Here is a 16,083-nt window from a genome sequence, read left to right as displayed (position 1 = left end):
ACTCTGGAAAACAGTAGGGAGGTTCTTCAAAAAATTAATAATAGAATTACCCTATGACCCAGCAATTGCACTACTAGGTATTTTTCCAAAGGACACAAAAACGCTGATTCAAAGGCACACATGCACCCCAATGATTATAGCAGCACTATCAACAAGAGACAAATTATGGAAACAGCCCAAATGTCCATCGACTGACAAATGGATAAAGAAGATGTAGTGTGTACATACATATACACACACATACAATGGGATACTATTCAACGATCAATAAGAATAAAATCTTGCCATTTGCAACAACATGGATAGAATAAGAGTGTATTATTCTAAGTGAAATAAGTCAGTCAGAGCAAAGACAAATATATGATTTCACTCATATGTAGAATTTAAGAAACATGACAGATAAACACAGGGAAAAGGAAGGAAAAATAAGATAAAAACAGAGAGGGAGGCAAACCATAAGAGAGTCTTAAATACAGAGAACAAACTGAGGGTTGTTGGAGGGGGGGGGCGGATGGGGGGACGGGCTAAATGGGTGATGGTCATTGAGAAGGGCGCTTGGTGGGATGAGCACTGGGTGTTGTATGTAAATGATGAATCACTGGGTTCTACTCCTGAAACCAATACCACACTGTACATCAACTAACTTGAATTTAAATAAATTAAAAAAAAATTACAACTTTCTGCCCACAGCATTAATAAGTTAGCCAATTCTGTACTATAAATGAACATAAAAATCTAAAACTTTGAAATTTTTTTCTAGAAGACGATGTTTATTTTGATTTTTAAAATGTAATATTTCAGATGAAAGAAAGGCTGTAAAACCATAAAAGACAAAGACAGTCTCTGGCTGTCACAGGAGATTTGAAGTAATGCAAATGTCAGCTAAAAAAAATTCAGATTAATATTTTAAATAATGAAACCAGGACAGAATTATGTTTTGTGGCAATTCTTGAAATACTTCTTTTCCACTAACTGCAAGCAAGGATCAAAATTTGGAGTAGCTATTTCCACTCAAAAGCATGTTGAGTAGATCTATAGCTCCATTAAATGTGGCTCATTACAAACATTAAATTTCGTTGGCCATACATACAAATCATCCAGATTCATATCTTATTCTGGGTGAATTTCAAACATGCCAATATAACGTTTCTATAATTACAAAAGAATCCGTGACAATTCTATAGACCATATGCAAGTTTATTTAAATAATATAACATTGCACAGAAAGCTAATTTGTAAGTATAAAAATAGATGGTTTGGCAACCACATATAAAGCACCACACAGAAGCAGATTACACATACATCATCAGGCCTTTGGAAGATTGAGGCACCATTAATATCTCAAGTAATTTTATAAGAATACTTTGCTCATACGATAGATGTTATTAAAACATCTCAAAATAGATAGAGCCCACAATTTTTCCAGTACGAAGTCTTCCCTTCCAGTTTTCTTGTCAATATATCAATGATTCTTCTTAAATACTGTACAACAGTTAGTCCAAATTGACAAAGGGGCTATCAAAACCACTATCTTGTTGGCTAGACAGAGGAGCAATCAATTTTCTCAAAGGCTGCCGACACAATGATGAAGGTGCTGTACTGCTCAGTTTTTGGAAATCTGACTTTACTAGATCAGCCTTATGATGAGGGGTGTGTCTCAGAGTCATATTGATCTCTGGCTGGGAACACAGGGTTTCTTCTGACAGGTCTGAAGTGTGACCACTCTGACGTTTCACTGGTTGACAAATTATACCATTTTTCTCTGTATCTGAAAGACAACCGGCTGCTGATGAGTGTTGGAAATTAACAGATTCAGCTGGTATATCCAGAGTTTCTTGTGGTCTACCATGTAAAAATGACACTTCGTGACTGTCGCAGGGCAAAGTGGCACTGTTGGAACGCCAGCCCACGGAGTCATCAAAGTCCCCTCCATCCTTTACTGGAGTTTCCCAAACACCCAAACGTTGACTTTTCTCAGATGCACCATTTTCACTTTCCATTAGTGGATTGCACTTGTATACTTTTAAACCGAGTCTTTCATTAGGACCTCGAAAAGTTGTATGTGTGGATCCAGATTCAGAAAGACTAGGGGTGTACCTAGGTGACGATTTACTTCCGAAGGATCCAAGAAAGGGGTATGCAGCTGAATGCTGAAGTGAGTCAGAGCCAGTATCACTGCGGTCTTTCTTCTTGTGCAAAACAAAGCCTTTTTCACCTTCATATGGAACAAACTCAGGAGAAACATCATTTGGCAAAATGTCTAGATGTTTGTAAGTGTTTTCCCCAAACTGAGAGTCTGACTGTGACTCTTTGGAACCCATGTGCTTTACATCGCCATGTTCTGCATCCGCTAACCGCCGTCGTAGGTTACAAGCAGCCCTTCTCTTAGGAACTTGGTCACATGTACTCCTGGGAATACTTTGTATACTGTTTGATTTGCTTTCAGTATGATGCCCTGTATTCTGATTCACATCATTTCCTTTTGATCTTTCAACTCCCGTCATCATCTCCGAAGTCAGAGGTACTACTACTACATACGAAGGAACAAAATTAGAGGAAAACAAAATTAGGATAAAGTTAACATTGAAAGGGGAGGAAAAAATTATGTTTTCATGTATTTCCGAAGAATGTATGTATTTTCATCAAAGAAAATACATCAATGCTGGACATTTAAAAATATTGTTTTACAAATCCGCATTGAATAAAGTTAGGTAGTTGTTATTGAAATCTGACATTATTGTTATGCATCTGATCTATTATTTCCTGCAACAGATATTCTAGCATTTCAGGAGCCAACTGCAAGTTTCCAATTCTGTTCTGATGAAGAAATTTTGCTAGAAGAAACCCCAATACTCAACAACTACATAAGCATACCACCCCCCTGCCCCCCCCACGCCCCCCACCCCCCCTTCCCCCCAGCACACACACACTAGCTAAGACACTAAATCTGACCAGAGGCAAAGCAGCCACATAGCATAAAATCAGAGGCATATCTCAGAAAAGTGTACCTTGGTCCCTACAGCATGGAAAGGGTTTGCTTCCACTGGGGACATTCACACAATTGCCCCAAATCATTAATACCCAAGGTTCACATCACCATTCTCGAATTTACACAAACAATCTTTGTGTTTTGAAGAATGACTACCAATATCAGACTTGTGAATTTTTGAACAATCTCTGCTTCAAGCTTTCCAGAAGTTCAAAAACCCCATTTCCCCACAGGTTCAAAATCTCCCAGTGTGACTGGAAATTTATCAATTTTTTCACCCATTTCCATCAGCTTTTGCTTTATATATTCTAAAGCTATTTTATCATGAGCAGAAAGAACCCATTTGTAGGTTCTTGGGAGTCTTCTTTACCATTATCAACTGTCACTTTAATCCCTCTCAATGTGAACTATAATGTGCTTAATATTCTATTTAACTCTATAATTTATCTACTATCAACATATCACTGCTTGGCAAATTAGTCTCCATTCCTTCATTTTGAATTTTTGATGTTGTTCTCATAGAGAGAACGTATGTCTGGATTTTTTTTTTTTTATTAAATTTTTTTTTTAACGTTTATTTATTTTTGAGACAGAGGGAGACAGAGCATGAACGGGGGAGGGTCAGAGAGAGAGGGAGACACAGAATCTGAAACAGGCTCCAGGCTCTGAGCAGTCAGCACAGAGCCCGACGCGGGGCTTGAACTCACGGACCGCGAGATCATGACCTGAGCCAAAGTCGGACGCTCAACTGACTGAGCCACCCAGGCGCCCCTGTCTGGATTTTTAAAAAATGAAAATTATGGTCTTTTAATAAGTGAGTTTAAACTATTCACCTTTAGGGTGATCACTGATGTTTTACGCTACAGTAAGTTTCTATTTACCAAAGCTTTCTAGTTGTATTTTGCCTCTTTCGTGATTTTGTTAGATTGAAAACCTTTTATTCTGAGTTTTTCCCCTACTACCTTGAAAGGTATATATTCTATTTCTCTATTGGTTAGCCTTAAATTTTAATACACATACTTAAACTTGTATTTTTCTAGCAATGGCTGGCGTTAACAGTAACTATATCTTTTCCTTAAAAATAGTAAACTTCTTAGCATATTATACAATATGCTCTTACATCCTTTTGAGAATACTATACTTTTCTCACATTCTCTCAGACGCTTTAGTTTGTTCTGTTAATTCTGTCTCCAAAGGCATAAGTTCTGTTGGGTTTTTTGCCTTGTCTTCTTTTGAGTTAGGTATCTTATCATGGTGCTGGCTTTCTATAGATATTTCGTGATTCTTTGTTGAATGCTTATCTTTAAAAAAATTTTTTTTAACATTTATTTATTTTTGAGAGAGAGAGAGAGAGAGAGAGAGAGAGAGACAGAGACAGAGACAGAGCATGCACAGGGGAGGGGCAGAGAGAGAGAGACACACACAGAATCTGAAGCAGGCTCTGAGCTCCGAGCTGTCAGCACAGAGCCCGATGCAGGGCTCGAACCCACAAACTGTGAGATCATGACCTGAGCCAAAGTCGGGTGCTCAACCAACTGAGCCACCCAGGCTCCCCTGAATGCTTGCTTATCTTTTAGATGTTCTGAGTATGGCATCTGGTTGTTTAAAATAGTTGAGAGTGCAGTAGAAGGAAGAAGCTGCAGGGTAAAAAAACCTAATAGCTTGGTACTTGGGGCATGTGGACTGTAAGTTCCTCCTTAGTATAACTAGCCATCTAGAGCCTTGCCCTGTTCTGAGACTCTGTTCCTGCTGCCCTTACTCTAGCCCAATACTGGGGTTGGAAAAGGGAAAGGAGAAGGATGATAAAGAGGGTGACCTCACCTGGTTACTGTTACTCTAGAACACCAACTCATTACCTCACTGGGATCCCCGAGGCATACTACTTCTCCTGCAACATACTGCCTTCATATGTGACAGAGTTTTGCTATTGGTCCTGCCTGTAGCTCTCCTCTTCTGGCAGTTTTGAATTGAGGTTTCCATCTTCAGGCTTATACGAATTTCTTTCTTTCAGGGATTTCTCAGAGCTTCTGGTCCATCGATTATTTAACTTTTTATTTTTTAATTATTTATGTATTTTTAAAAATGGAAGTACAGTTGCCATGCGATGTTATGTTAGTCTCAGGCATATAGCATAGATTCAACACTTCTATGAACATGCACTGCTCACTGCGGTAAGTGTGATTACAATCTATCACCGTACAAAGTTATTATAATAGTCTTGACTATATTCCTTATCCTGTACTTTATATCCCTGTGACTTGCTTATTTTATAACTGGAAGCTTGTACCTCTTAATCTCCTACACCAGTTTCACCCATCCCCCACCTCTTCCCCTCCGGCAAACATCAGTCTGTTCTCTGTATTTGTGAGACTGTTACTGTTTGTGTACGTGTTTGTTTTGCTTTTTAGAATCCACATATAAGTGAAATCATGTATTATTTGTCTTCCTGTCTGACTTATTTCACTTACAATACTCTTTAGATCCATTCATGTTGTCACAAATGGGAAGATTTCATTTTTTTATGGCTGACTAACATTTCTGTGTATGTTTGTGTGTGCGTATCAAGTCTTCTCTGTCCATTCATCTAGATGGACACTTAAGTTGCTTCCATATCTTGGCTATTATAAATAATACTGCGATAAACATAGGGGTGCATATATCTTTTCAAATCGGTGTTTTTGTATTTTGGGGGGTAAAAACCCAGTTGTGCAATTACTAGATTGTAAGGTAGTTCTATTTTTAATTTTTTGAAGAACCTCTATACTGTTTTCCACAGTGGCTGCACCAATTTGCATTACCACCAACAGTGCAAGAGGGTTCCTTTTTCTGTACATCCTCACCAACGCTTGTTGTTTCTTGTGTTTTGATTTTAGTCGTTCTGACAGGTATAAGATGATATCTCATTGTAGTTTGTTTTTTTTTAATGTTTATTTATTTAGTTTAAGATGGTGGGGGGGAGCATGAGTTGGGGAGGGGCAGAGAGAATCCCAAGCAGGCTCCATGCTGCCAGAGGACAGCCCAACGTGGGGCTCAATGTCATGAACCATGAGATCATGACTGGAGACAAAACTGACTGAGCCACCCAAGCAACCCATCGTTGTAGTCTTGATTTGTGTTTCCCTGATGATGAGTGATGTCAAGCATCTTTTCATGTGTCCCTTGGCCATCTGCACATCTTCTTTGGAGAAATGTCTGTTCATGTCTTCTGCCTATTTTTTAATTGGATTATTTGCAGTGTGGGTGTTGAGTTGTACAAGTTCTTTATATTTATTTTGGATATCCCCTTACCGGATGTATCATTTGCAAATATCCTCTACCATTCAGGAGGTTGCCTTTTTGTTTTGTTAATTATTTCCTTTGCTGTGCAGAAACTTATTTGTTCCAGTGTAGTCCCAATAACTTATTTTTGATTTTGTTTTACTTGGCTGAGAAGACATCCAGAAAAAAGTTGCTAGGGCCAATCTCCATGAGGTTATTGTTTATGTTTTCCTTTGGGAGTTTTATGGTTTGAGGTCTTACTTTTATTTAGGTCTTTAATACGTTTTATTTTTGTATTAAGAAAATGTTTAAGAAAATGATACGGTTTCATTCTTTTGCATGTAGCTATGCAGTTTTCCCATCATTAAGGAGACTGTCTTGGGGCATCTGGTTGGCTCAGTCAGTTAAGCATCTAACTCTGGATTTCAGCTCAGGTCATGATCTCACAGTTCGTGAGATCAAGCCTCATGTAGGATACTGTGCCGACAGCGTGGAGCTTGCTTGGGATTCTCTCTCCCTCTCTCTTTGCCCTTTTCCCACCCTCTCTCTCTCTTTCAAAATAAACATTTACAGAAAAAGAGAGACAGTCTTTTCCTCATTGCATATTCTTGCCTCCTTTGTCATAGATTAACTGACCATATAACCATGACTTTATTTCTGTACTCTCTATCCTGTTCCATTGGTCTATGTATCTGTTTCTGTGCCTGTACACACTGTTTGATTACTAAAACTTTGTGGTATAGCTTGAAGTCTAGAATTGTGATACATCCAGCTTTGCTCTTCTTTCTCAAGATTGCTTCTGCTGTTCAGGGTCTTTAGTAGTTCCATACAAATTTGAGAATTATTTGTCCTAATTCTGCGAAAAATACTTTGACACCTTGTTTGGGATTGCACTGAATCGCTAGACTGCTTTGAGTAGTATGGGCATTTTAACAATATTAATTTTTCCAATCCATGAGCATGACATATCCTCCCATTCCTTTATGTTATTTCCAATTTCTTTCATCCATGTCTTAAAGTCTCCAGAGTATAGGTCTTTTACCTCCTTCATTAAATTTATTCCTAGGTATTTCATTCTATTTGATGCAATTATTTTTGTATCATTATATTTTCATTCTATTTGATGCAATTTATTCCTAGGTATTTCATTCTATTTGATGCAATGGGATTATTTTCTTAATTTCTCTTTCTGATACTTTATTAGTCTATACAGACACAACAGATTTCTGTAATTTTATATCCTGCAACATGACTGAATTCATTTATTAATTCTGGTTGTTTTTTGGTGGTGTCTTTAGGGTCTTCTATGTATTGTATCATGTCATCTGCAAAAAGTGACAGTTTTGCTTCTTCCCTACCAATTTGGATGCTTTTTGTTTCTTTTTCTTGTCTGACTGCTGTGGCTAGGACTTCCAGTACTATGTTGAATAAAGTGGTGGGTAAACATCTTTGTCTTGTTACTGATCTTAGGGAAAAAGCTTTCACTTTTTCCCCACTGAGTATGACGTCAGCTGTGGGTTTGTCATGTTGGTCTATATTATGTTGAGGTGTAATCCATCTTAACCCACTTTGTTGAGAATTTTTATCATAAACAGATGCTGAATTTTATCAAATATTTTTTCTGCATCTATTGAGATGATTGTATGGTTTGTCATCTTCATTTTGTAAATGTGGTGTATCATGTAGATTGATTTGTGGATAATGAACCATCCTTGCATGCCTAGAGTAAATCCCACTTGATCATGGTGAATGACCTTTTTCATGTGCTGTTGAGATTAGTTTGCTAATACTTTGTCAAGGATTTTTATATCTATATTCATCAGAGATACTGGCCCATAGTTTTCTATTTTTTATAGTATCTTTTTCTAGGTTGGTATCAAGGTAATGCTGGCCTTATAGAAATGAATTTGGAAGTTTTCCTTCCTCTTGTATTTTTCAGAATAGTTTGAGGACAGGGATTAATCCTTCTTTAAATGTTCGGTAGCATTCACTTGTGAATCGATCTAGTTGTGGGCTTGTGTTTGTTGGAAGTTTTATACTTATTCAATTTTGTTACTAGTAATTGGTCTATTCAGATTTTCTATTTCTTCCTAGTTCAGTCTTAAAAGATTGTATGTTTCTAGAAATTTATCCCTTTGTTCTAAGTTGTCCAATTTGTTGGCATATAATTTTTCATAGTAGTCCTTTATATTCCTCTGTATTTCTGTGGTGTCAGTTGCTACTTCTCTTTCATTTCTAGTTTTGAGTCCTATCTTTTTTTCTTGATGAGTCTGGCTAAAGGTTTATCAATTTTATGTTTTTAATAGACCAGCTCTTGGTTTTGTTGATCACTCCTACTTTTTTTTTTTAGTCTCTCATTTATTTCTGTTCTGATCTTTATCATTTTCTCCCTTCTACTAACTTTTTAAAAAGAGTTTCTAGCATTTCTAGGAATAGACGTAACAATAGAAAGCTGATGAATATGTTCAGTCTGTCTACTTGAGCTGGAAATTCTATACTCTTTTTTGAAAGTTTCCAGTTTAAGTAAAACACAGCTACAACTTTATAAATTAACTCGCTCCTTACATTCCTTACTCTTTTTCATACTAAAAATATTAAACATCTAAGAGGCAAGGGAGAAAAAAACCCTTCAAGTGACTCATTTTGACATACCTGACTGTGTAGTTTTGCTCTGGGATTTATTAGAAATAGGCGTTTCCAGCAATTTTGCCATTGTAGCAAGTTTGCTAGCAGCATTCATAATCTTTTTCTCAGCCCTGTGGGGAATTCCAGAATATTAAATTAATAATAGTTTAAAGGAAAAAATGAGTTTCCTTAGCCCCAGGATTTCTGTTTTCCTATTAGTTCTGCCAATATTTAGGGTAGTACAGACATAAGCCTCTCTTAACCCCTAATGGCTGATCATGTAGAAATAGTTAATTTTGTGGTTAAGGAAAATGTTTAGAAAATGACAACATGATGTCTTGGTAGGCTCAGGACATGCTATTTGTTTAGACTGAACTTACCCTTCCTGTTTTCCATTATCCTGCAAAATCTGTTGGAGGCAAGTCAAGTAATACTTGCGCATCTTTCGGGCAGTTTCTTGACGTTCTCGCAATACCTCTGCTTTTACCATTTCCGCAGCTCTTTCTTTACTCTCTTGAATATAACGAAGCATATCACCTAGAGGGGAGGTGGGGTAGTGAGTTGGTGTGAGACAGGAATCCCCACAAAAATGCAAGCTTACTATCAGTTTTTCACAAATAGGGGAGGCAAACTTCAGATCAGTTTTCTGGGAGATGAAGTGACTAGAGGTATAAACATTATACTTTTCCACAATCATTAAAATGGAATGTTTCAGATCACTATTTTGGGAGACTCAGAGGAGAAATAATCTACAAGTCCTTTTAGAATGAAGATAGCCACATATGGTAAGGAAATAGCATATTCCCTAGGAAAACTTTGTCATATTATAAAACACTAAGGCAAGAAAATAAATATTAGATACAGAAACTTACACATTTCGATTATGTATAACGTGTCTGATTAAGAAAGGAAAAATAAATACACAAAAAGGGTGAGGAAGAAAGGAAGGAAGAACCAGACACAGAAGGACAGAAGGAGGCAATATGAACCAGAGAGACTCAGATTCCTATCACTTATGCTCTGAAAAATCCATTTTTCAATATTATTCAATTCTTTAGGCAGCAGTTAAAAGTATCTAAGTAAATATAATACTACAATCCATGAGAGATATGTATAAAATGCCAGGGAGAAGGATGAGACTTATATCGCCTTCTGGAATTTACATTTAAAAATAATTCACTGCTTGCAAGTTTTCTTTTTAATATTGGATTGAGACTACCATTACTTAAGGTTATCATTTTTTTTTTTTTTTTTATTAAATCTAGGGCTACATCCTACCTCTAGAATATATCACCATTCCTATTAAAGATTCAATTCATAGAGGAATTTCCCTCAATATCAGTAAGCTCTTCCTGAAGATTAGACGCTCTATGCGAAAAATACTAACTGGAAGGCTCTTTCTCATTATTTGAAGTGGGACAAATTAAAATGGAATACATGTCAACACAAAACCTCCAACCAATGTCTAAAATATTAAACAAATACATATACATACAAGTTAGCACACCAGTATGAAAAAAAACGCTTAAAATTTCACTTCCCAACTGATACAATTGTTAATAAAAAGTTGCTTTGTTTGTATTTGTAGTAATATGGCCTCTGTTGGCACTGGCAACAACTGAGAAGCAAATTCTCTTTATTGACACTAAGTGGGCTTTTCCAAACATCCAACATGATGCTGATGATCTACCAATTACATCTGGAACTTAAGACCTTTCCCATTCATTCTGTTAAAAATAAATGCAATTTGGGGGCATCTGGGTGGCTCAGTCAGTTGAGCGTCTGACTTTGGCTCAGGTCATGATCTCACAGTTTGTGGGTTTGAGCCCCGCATCGGGCTCTGCGCTGACAGCTCAGAGCCTGGAGCCTACTTTGGAGTCTGTGTCTCCTGCTCTCTCTGCCCCTCTCCCACTCATGCTCTGTCTCTCAAAAATGAATAAACATTAAAAAACATTTTAAAAAAATAAACGCAATTTTAAGAGGTAAACATACAGTTCTCCTGTATCAACACTGGTTACTGTTCTGGGACATACATGGAATCTATGCAATATTGTTTGTAATTAAAAAACAGGAGATATTCTACTGAAAAAACATAAACGAGAGAAATGCTCTGCCAGGTGTGCTGCATCACCTCTTACTGCAAAGGACTTGATGAACAAATTTATGTGTATGATTTAATCCACTATAAAAATAATGACAAACAACAGAACAATGCCTAACTAGTATGATCTTTACAAAGACAAATATAATATGATCTCACTCGTATGTGGAATTTGAGAAACGCAACAGATGAACATAGGGGAAGGGAAGAAAAAATAAGATAAAAACAGAGAGGAAGGCCAAACATTGAGACTCTTAAATACAGAGAACAAACTGAGGGTTGCTGGAGGGGGGCGTAGACGGGGTGGGGGTGGGTTAAATGGGTGATGGGCATTAAGGAGGGCACTTTTTGGGATGAGCACTGGGTGTCAGTATTAAGAGATGAATCACTGGGTTCTACCCCTGAAGCCAAGACTACACTATCTGTTAACTAGCTTGAATATAAATTAAAATAATAATAACACTGGCATTGAACAATATAAAATTAAAAAAAAAAGTTTACAGTAGAAAGTAAGACTTGCTAATTTAAAACTCACATGACATTTTGTTTTAGTTATTTAAGTTTTAAGATTATGAAATTTTTAGTTTGACATTAGTGCCCAAAAAAGGAACAGGATAATTAATAATAATTAATGATGTAAAATAACTCTACCCTCATGTCACTTCCAAAAGATATTGGGCAAAATTACCCATTGCTGCATAATTTAGAAAAGGAGTCACTAATCTCTTCTAAAAGCAGGTAAGATCTCAGAACAAAATAATTTGGAAAATTCCCCCAAATTACTAGTACTAGTGAGTAAAAAAATGGTTCAGACAACCTTAAAATCCTGCGACTCCCCTTAGGAACTTACGCTTAATTTTTTTTACAGCTTTAATGTACTGTCCACGAAGTTCCTCCAAGGCCTTCCCACTGCACAGCAGGCAAGCATTTTCAATGGCCCCTTCTGACAACGACCTAAAAATGAACCAAATATTGCAAACAGAGATTTTAAGTAAAAATATCTATATATTCCAATAACATCCAATTGAGATGTGCTAAAAAATCATATATGAGGTCTTTATTATATAGTTATTTAAAATAAAAGAAAAACGGAAACAAATGTTATGGTTACTTAAATAAATCATGATAAATCCACATGATGAAAATATATGCAGCAACTGAAAAGCATATTATGGGAGGATATTTTATGACATATGGAAATGTTTATCTTAGGACATTCAGTTAATAAAAGGTTACAAAACAGCTTCCATAATAATCTCTATTTTTAAAACATGCACACGTGTGTACAAAGGGGTTTAAATGATATAAAACAAGAGGCTGACAGAGGGCATCTGCTGAGAATAGGGTTTTGGAAGATTTTCTTTTTTTATACTTCTTGCTATATAACAATGACAAGTTTTATATTCTTGGTATGATATTATTAATATAATTTATATAAAAAATTAAACATACTTAGAAATAAACAATTTCTTTAAAATAGTATAAGTCTGGGGCACCTGGGTGGCTCAGTCAGTTAAGCCTCCGACTTCAGCTCAGGTCATCTCACGGTTCATCATCTCACGGTCATCATCTCACGGTTCATGAGTTCGGGCCCCACATCAGGCTCTGTGCTGACAGCTCAGAGCTTGGAGCCTGCTTCGGATTCTGTGCCTCCCTCTCTCTCTCTGCCTCTTCCCCGCTCATTCTCTCTCTCTCTCTCTTAAAAGTAAATATTTTTTAAAAAGTAATAATAAAATAAATAAAATGAAATAAAAATGGGACTGTATTATAAATATTGTTCTATAACCTGTTTTTTAAATTTAATAATCTATTTTGGATATCTTTTTAAATAAATCATTCTTATGGAAACCAATTTGACAGTAAATTTCATATATTAAAAAATAAAAAATAAAAAATAAAAAATCAATCAATCAATCAATCAATCAATCAATCATTCTTGGGGCATCTGGGTGGCTCAGTCGGTTGAGCGTCCTCCGACTTCGGCTCAGGTCATGATCTCGCGGTTTGTGAGTTCGAGCCCCGCATTGGGCTCTGTGCTGACAGCTCAGAGCCTGGAGCCTGCTTCAGATTCTGTGTCTCCCTGCCTCTCTGCCCCTTCCCTGCTCATGCTGTCTCCCAAAAACAAATAATGTTAAAAAAAAAAATGTGTTTTTTTAATGGTAAAAGTCTACCTTGGTGGTGTTCTGCAAAGTGCTCTCAGTTCTTCCAATTTACTCTTCATGTCATTGTTTTCTTCTATTAGTTCTTCAACAACTTTATTATTCTCTTCTAAAAAGGAAAGTTAATAGTGGTCAATTAACCTTTTTTCCTTCAGTCTTCCTTTCCCTTAAGTTCCCAGAGCAAATGTTTATAGAGAAGATTGTGGGAATTCCAGCTGCTCCCCACATCACTCATTCCCTGATGAATCCTAATGTCACCACTCCCTGTTCTGGCTCCTCAGTGCTTGAAATCTGGATTCCACCCTCATCTTGCCTGGGTCACACACTGCCCTGGAATAGGTTTCCAACCGTTTCAGATGCATCTGTTTTGTTTCCCAGCTACACTGAAGCCCCCTAGAAACATACCGGGTCTTGTAATTTCACAATCCTTATGCTCCTATACATGAACATTGAACAAGCACTTCTAAACAAAATAAAAAGAAAGTTGAGCTTAAGTAGGTGCCACTTTCACAATTAATGTAAGATTTTCAATTCTTTAAACTTTTAAAAAGAGGATGAGAGGAAACCTATGGAGTCCACATGGAACGGAGAACAAAACATGAATTTCTGAGTGAGAGAGACATGGGTTTAAATCCTACCTCTGCTCCTTACCAGTTAAATGAGCTTAGGCAAATTACTTAAATTTTCTGAACCTGAGTTTTTTTCATATGGAAAATGGAGACAGTATTACCTACTTTGAAGATAATAGAAATAAAATAAGTGCATCTTATATAAAGCCTGGCAATACCAATGTCTAATAGATATGAACACGGCACACCATGTTTCCTGCCATGCTCCTCTCTCAACACACCCTGTCAATTGAGTAATAAAGTGCTCTATTTCTCCTAGCGATTGACATAACTGGTATGTTTTTAAATCACTTCCTCTTACTCCAACCACTTTTCAATAAATGCTACCAACACCATGGAAAGTGGAATTTAAGAAACTGAAAAGAAGCAACCATAGTAGCAAAAACATTATCAACTAATAGATTTCCATTAAGACAAACACTGAAATCAAACTATCAAGTAACTTAAATTTTGACCCCCAACCCCTTTTATCAGTCCATTGTTTTGAGCTAAGTACCAACTTCTTGGATTATTTCTAAGTCTATAAATTATAGAAGATAGCCTCAAAAAGCACTATGTGGAATAACTAGGATCACAACATACGGTGCTAAACATTATTTATGAATAACAATCTTATCCAGCTGCCTTTGTCATTTTACTAGGTAAAACAAATATTCTTAACTTTCATCAAATTTCACAAGAGCTCCTTAACTCTCCTGGCTTATACCAAAGACCTAAGCCATCACCATAGGAATTACAGTTGTTAAAATTTTATCTCAAAATTCTTAAAATCCATTCTTGCCTTAAAGGTAATTATTATCTATCTCTAACAGACTTGGTAAGCAGTAGGCAGAAGCGAAGCGGATGGCTTCTCTTAGTCAACAGTATTCACAGAGCGTGCTATGTTGCCAGGTACTGTGCTAAGTGCTGGGTCAGGACTTGATCCTTGTCACCATCAAGGCTACCCTCCAAAGGACAATACAGACAAAAATTAATTACAAGGATGATATGATAAATGTTAGAAAAATCATAGATGCTGTGGGTAATGTCTAACAGAAAAAAGCTAACTAATTAAGTCTGGGGTGGTGAGGAAAGCCTCCCTGAGGAAACAGTATACTGGGGAGAGAGGAGTAGGAGTTAGCCCGGCAATGTGATCAGGATGGAAAGACAGATGTTTTGGTAAAGGGAGATGAAAACAGATGAGAGAGAAAAGAGATAATGAGAGAATAAGGAGGCTGGGGCAAGACAAGACTAAGGGGCTGGCAGATGCTGAATCATAAAAGGCATCTTAAACAATGTTAAATAAAATGTTTGTACTCCCTACTGAGGACCAGATGAGCCATGGAAGGACTTCAAACAAAAGAGCAGCATGATCCAATCTATTTTTTTAAAAGGTCACTCTTGGGGCCCCTGGGTGGCTCAGTAGGTTAAGCGTCCAACTTCAGCTCAGATCATGACCTCAAAGTTCGTGGGTTCAAGCCCTGCATCGGGCTCTGTGCTGACAGCTCAGAGCCTGGAGCCTGCTTCGGATTCTGTGTCCTCCTCTCTCTCTCTGCCCCTCCTCTGCTCACGCTCTGTCTCTTGCTCTCTCAAAAATAAATAAACTTTAAAAAAAAAAAAAAAAAAAAAAAAAAGGATACTCATGCTGTCTAATGGGGAATGGATTAGAGGAAGCAGAGCCAGAAAGTGACTGCCATCCAGGTGAACAATAGAGTTGAAATGTAGAAATAAAGTGAACCTATCCACCTGGTCTTTTCTGGATGACACAATTATTTGGGACACTTGCATTCAATCCTTCATTCATGTAAACATTTATTATCGTCTGACATGTAATGGGCATCCTGACTACAATGATGAAGATACAACATATTCCTTATCCTCAGGGAACATACAGGTTGGAAAAGGGTATCAGGCAAGTAACCAAAAAAATTAAATACTGAATGGAAATAGACGAGGAGCTAAGTGCTATGGGGCCACACAGAAGTGGCCCACCTCATCCAGACTAGAAAAAATCAAGAAGGGCTCTGCAGATAAGGCATCCTCCCAGTTGAATCCTAGAGGATGAGGAAGAGTTAGGCCAAAATGAGAGTGAAAGGGTAAAGTGTAGGAAAGAGTGACAACATTGTATGTGGGGTCCAGCAGTAAAATTCCTGACCAGCAGGGCAATCTGAATATTTCGCATGTACAGAGTATAGAGCACAGGAATATAAGTGACTAGCACAAGGTGAGGAGGAGCAACCTCAGAAGCCCAGTAGACTCCCTTCTTCAGAAGGGCAAGAGAAGATGGCAGAGGATACCCCTTTCGGACAATTTCCCTGACAACACTGTGAAGGATGCCCACAT

At 37.2% G+C, this 16,083-nt stretch overlaps 1 protein-coding gene across 12 annotated transcripts in view; it reads right to left on the bottom strand.

The window, feature by feature from the left end:
* Positions 1-1,176: 1,176 nt before the first annotated feature.
* CEP152 (centrosomal protein 152) overlaps positions 1,177-16,083 on the bottom strand; it is a 91,850-nt gene continuing 76,943 nt past the window's right edge. For 9 of the 12 annotated variants that reach the window (XM_019442175.2, XM_019442172.2, XM_019442178.2 and 6 more), the window contains 5 exons: positions 13,145-13,241; positions 11,824-11,927; positions 9,253-9,409; positions 8,900-9,003; positions 1,177-2,530 (listed from right to left, as the gene is read on the bottom strand). In XM_019442175.2, the coding sequence (XP_019297720.2) occupies positions 1,494-2,530; positions 8,900-9,003; positions 9,253-9,409; positions 11,824-11,927; positions 13,145-13,241 (1,499 nt within the window). In that variant the 3' untranslated portion in view covers positions 1,177-1,493. The remainder of the gene's footprint in view (positions 2,531-8,899; positions 9,004-9,252; positions 9,410-11,823; positions 11,928-13,144; positions 13,242-16,083) is intronic. The other 3 variants (XM_019442176.2, XM_019442180.2, XM_019442181.2) reach the window with 1 other exon arrangement.

The sequence above is a fragment of the Panthera pardus genome, unplaced genomic scaffold, assembly GCF_024362965.1.
Source record: "Panthera pardus isolate Hobbes unplaced genomic scaffold, ASM2436296v1 HiC_scaffold_24, whole genome shotgun sequence".
Lineage (NCBI taxonomy): Eukaryota > Metazoa > Chordata > Mammalia > Carnivora > Felidae > Panthera > Panthera pardus.
The sequence above is the reverse complement of the archived record's forward strand: the minus strand, read 5'-3'. Positions and strand labels throughout refer to the sequence as shown.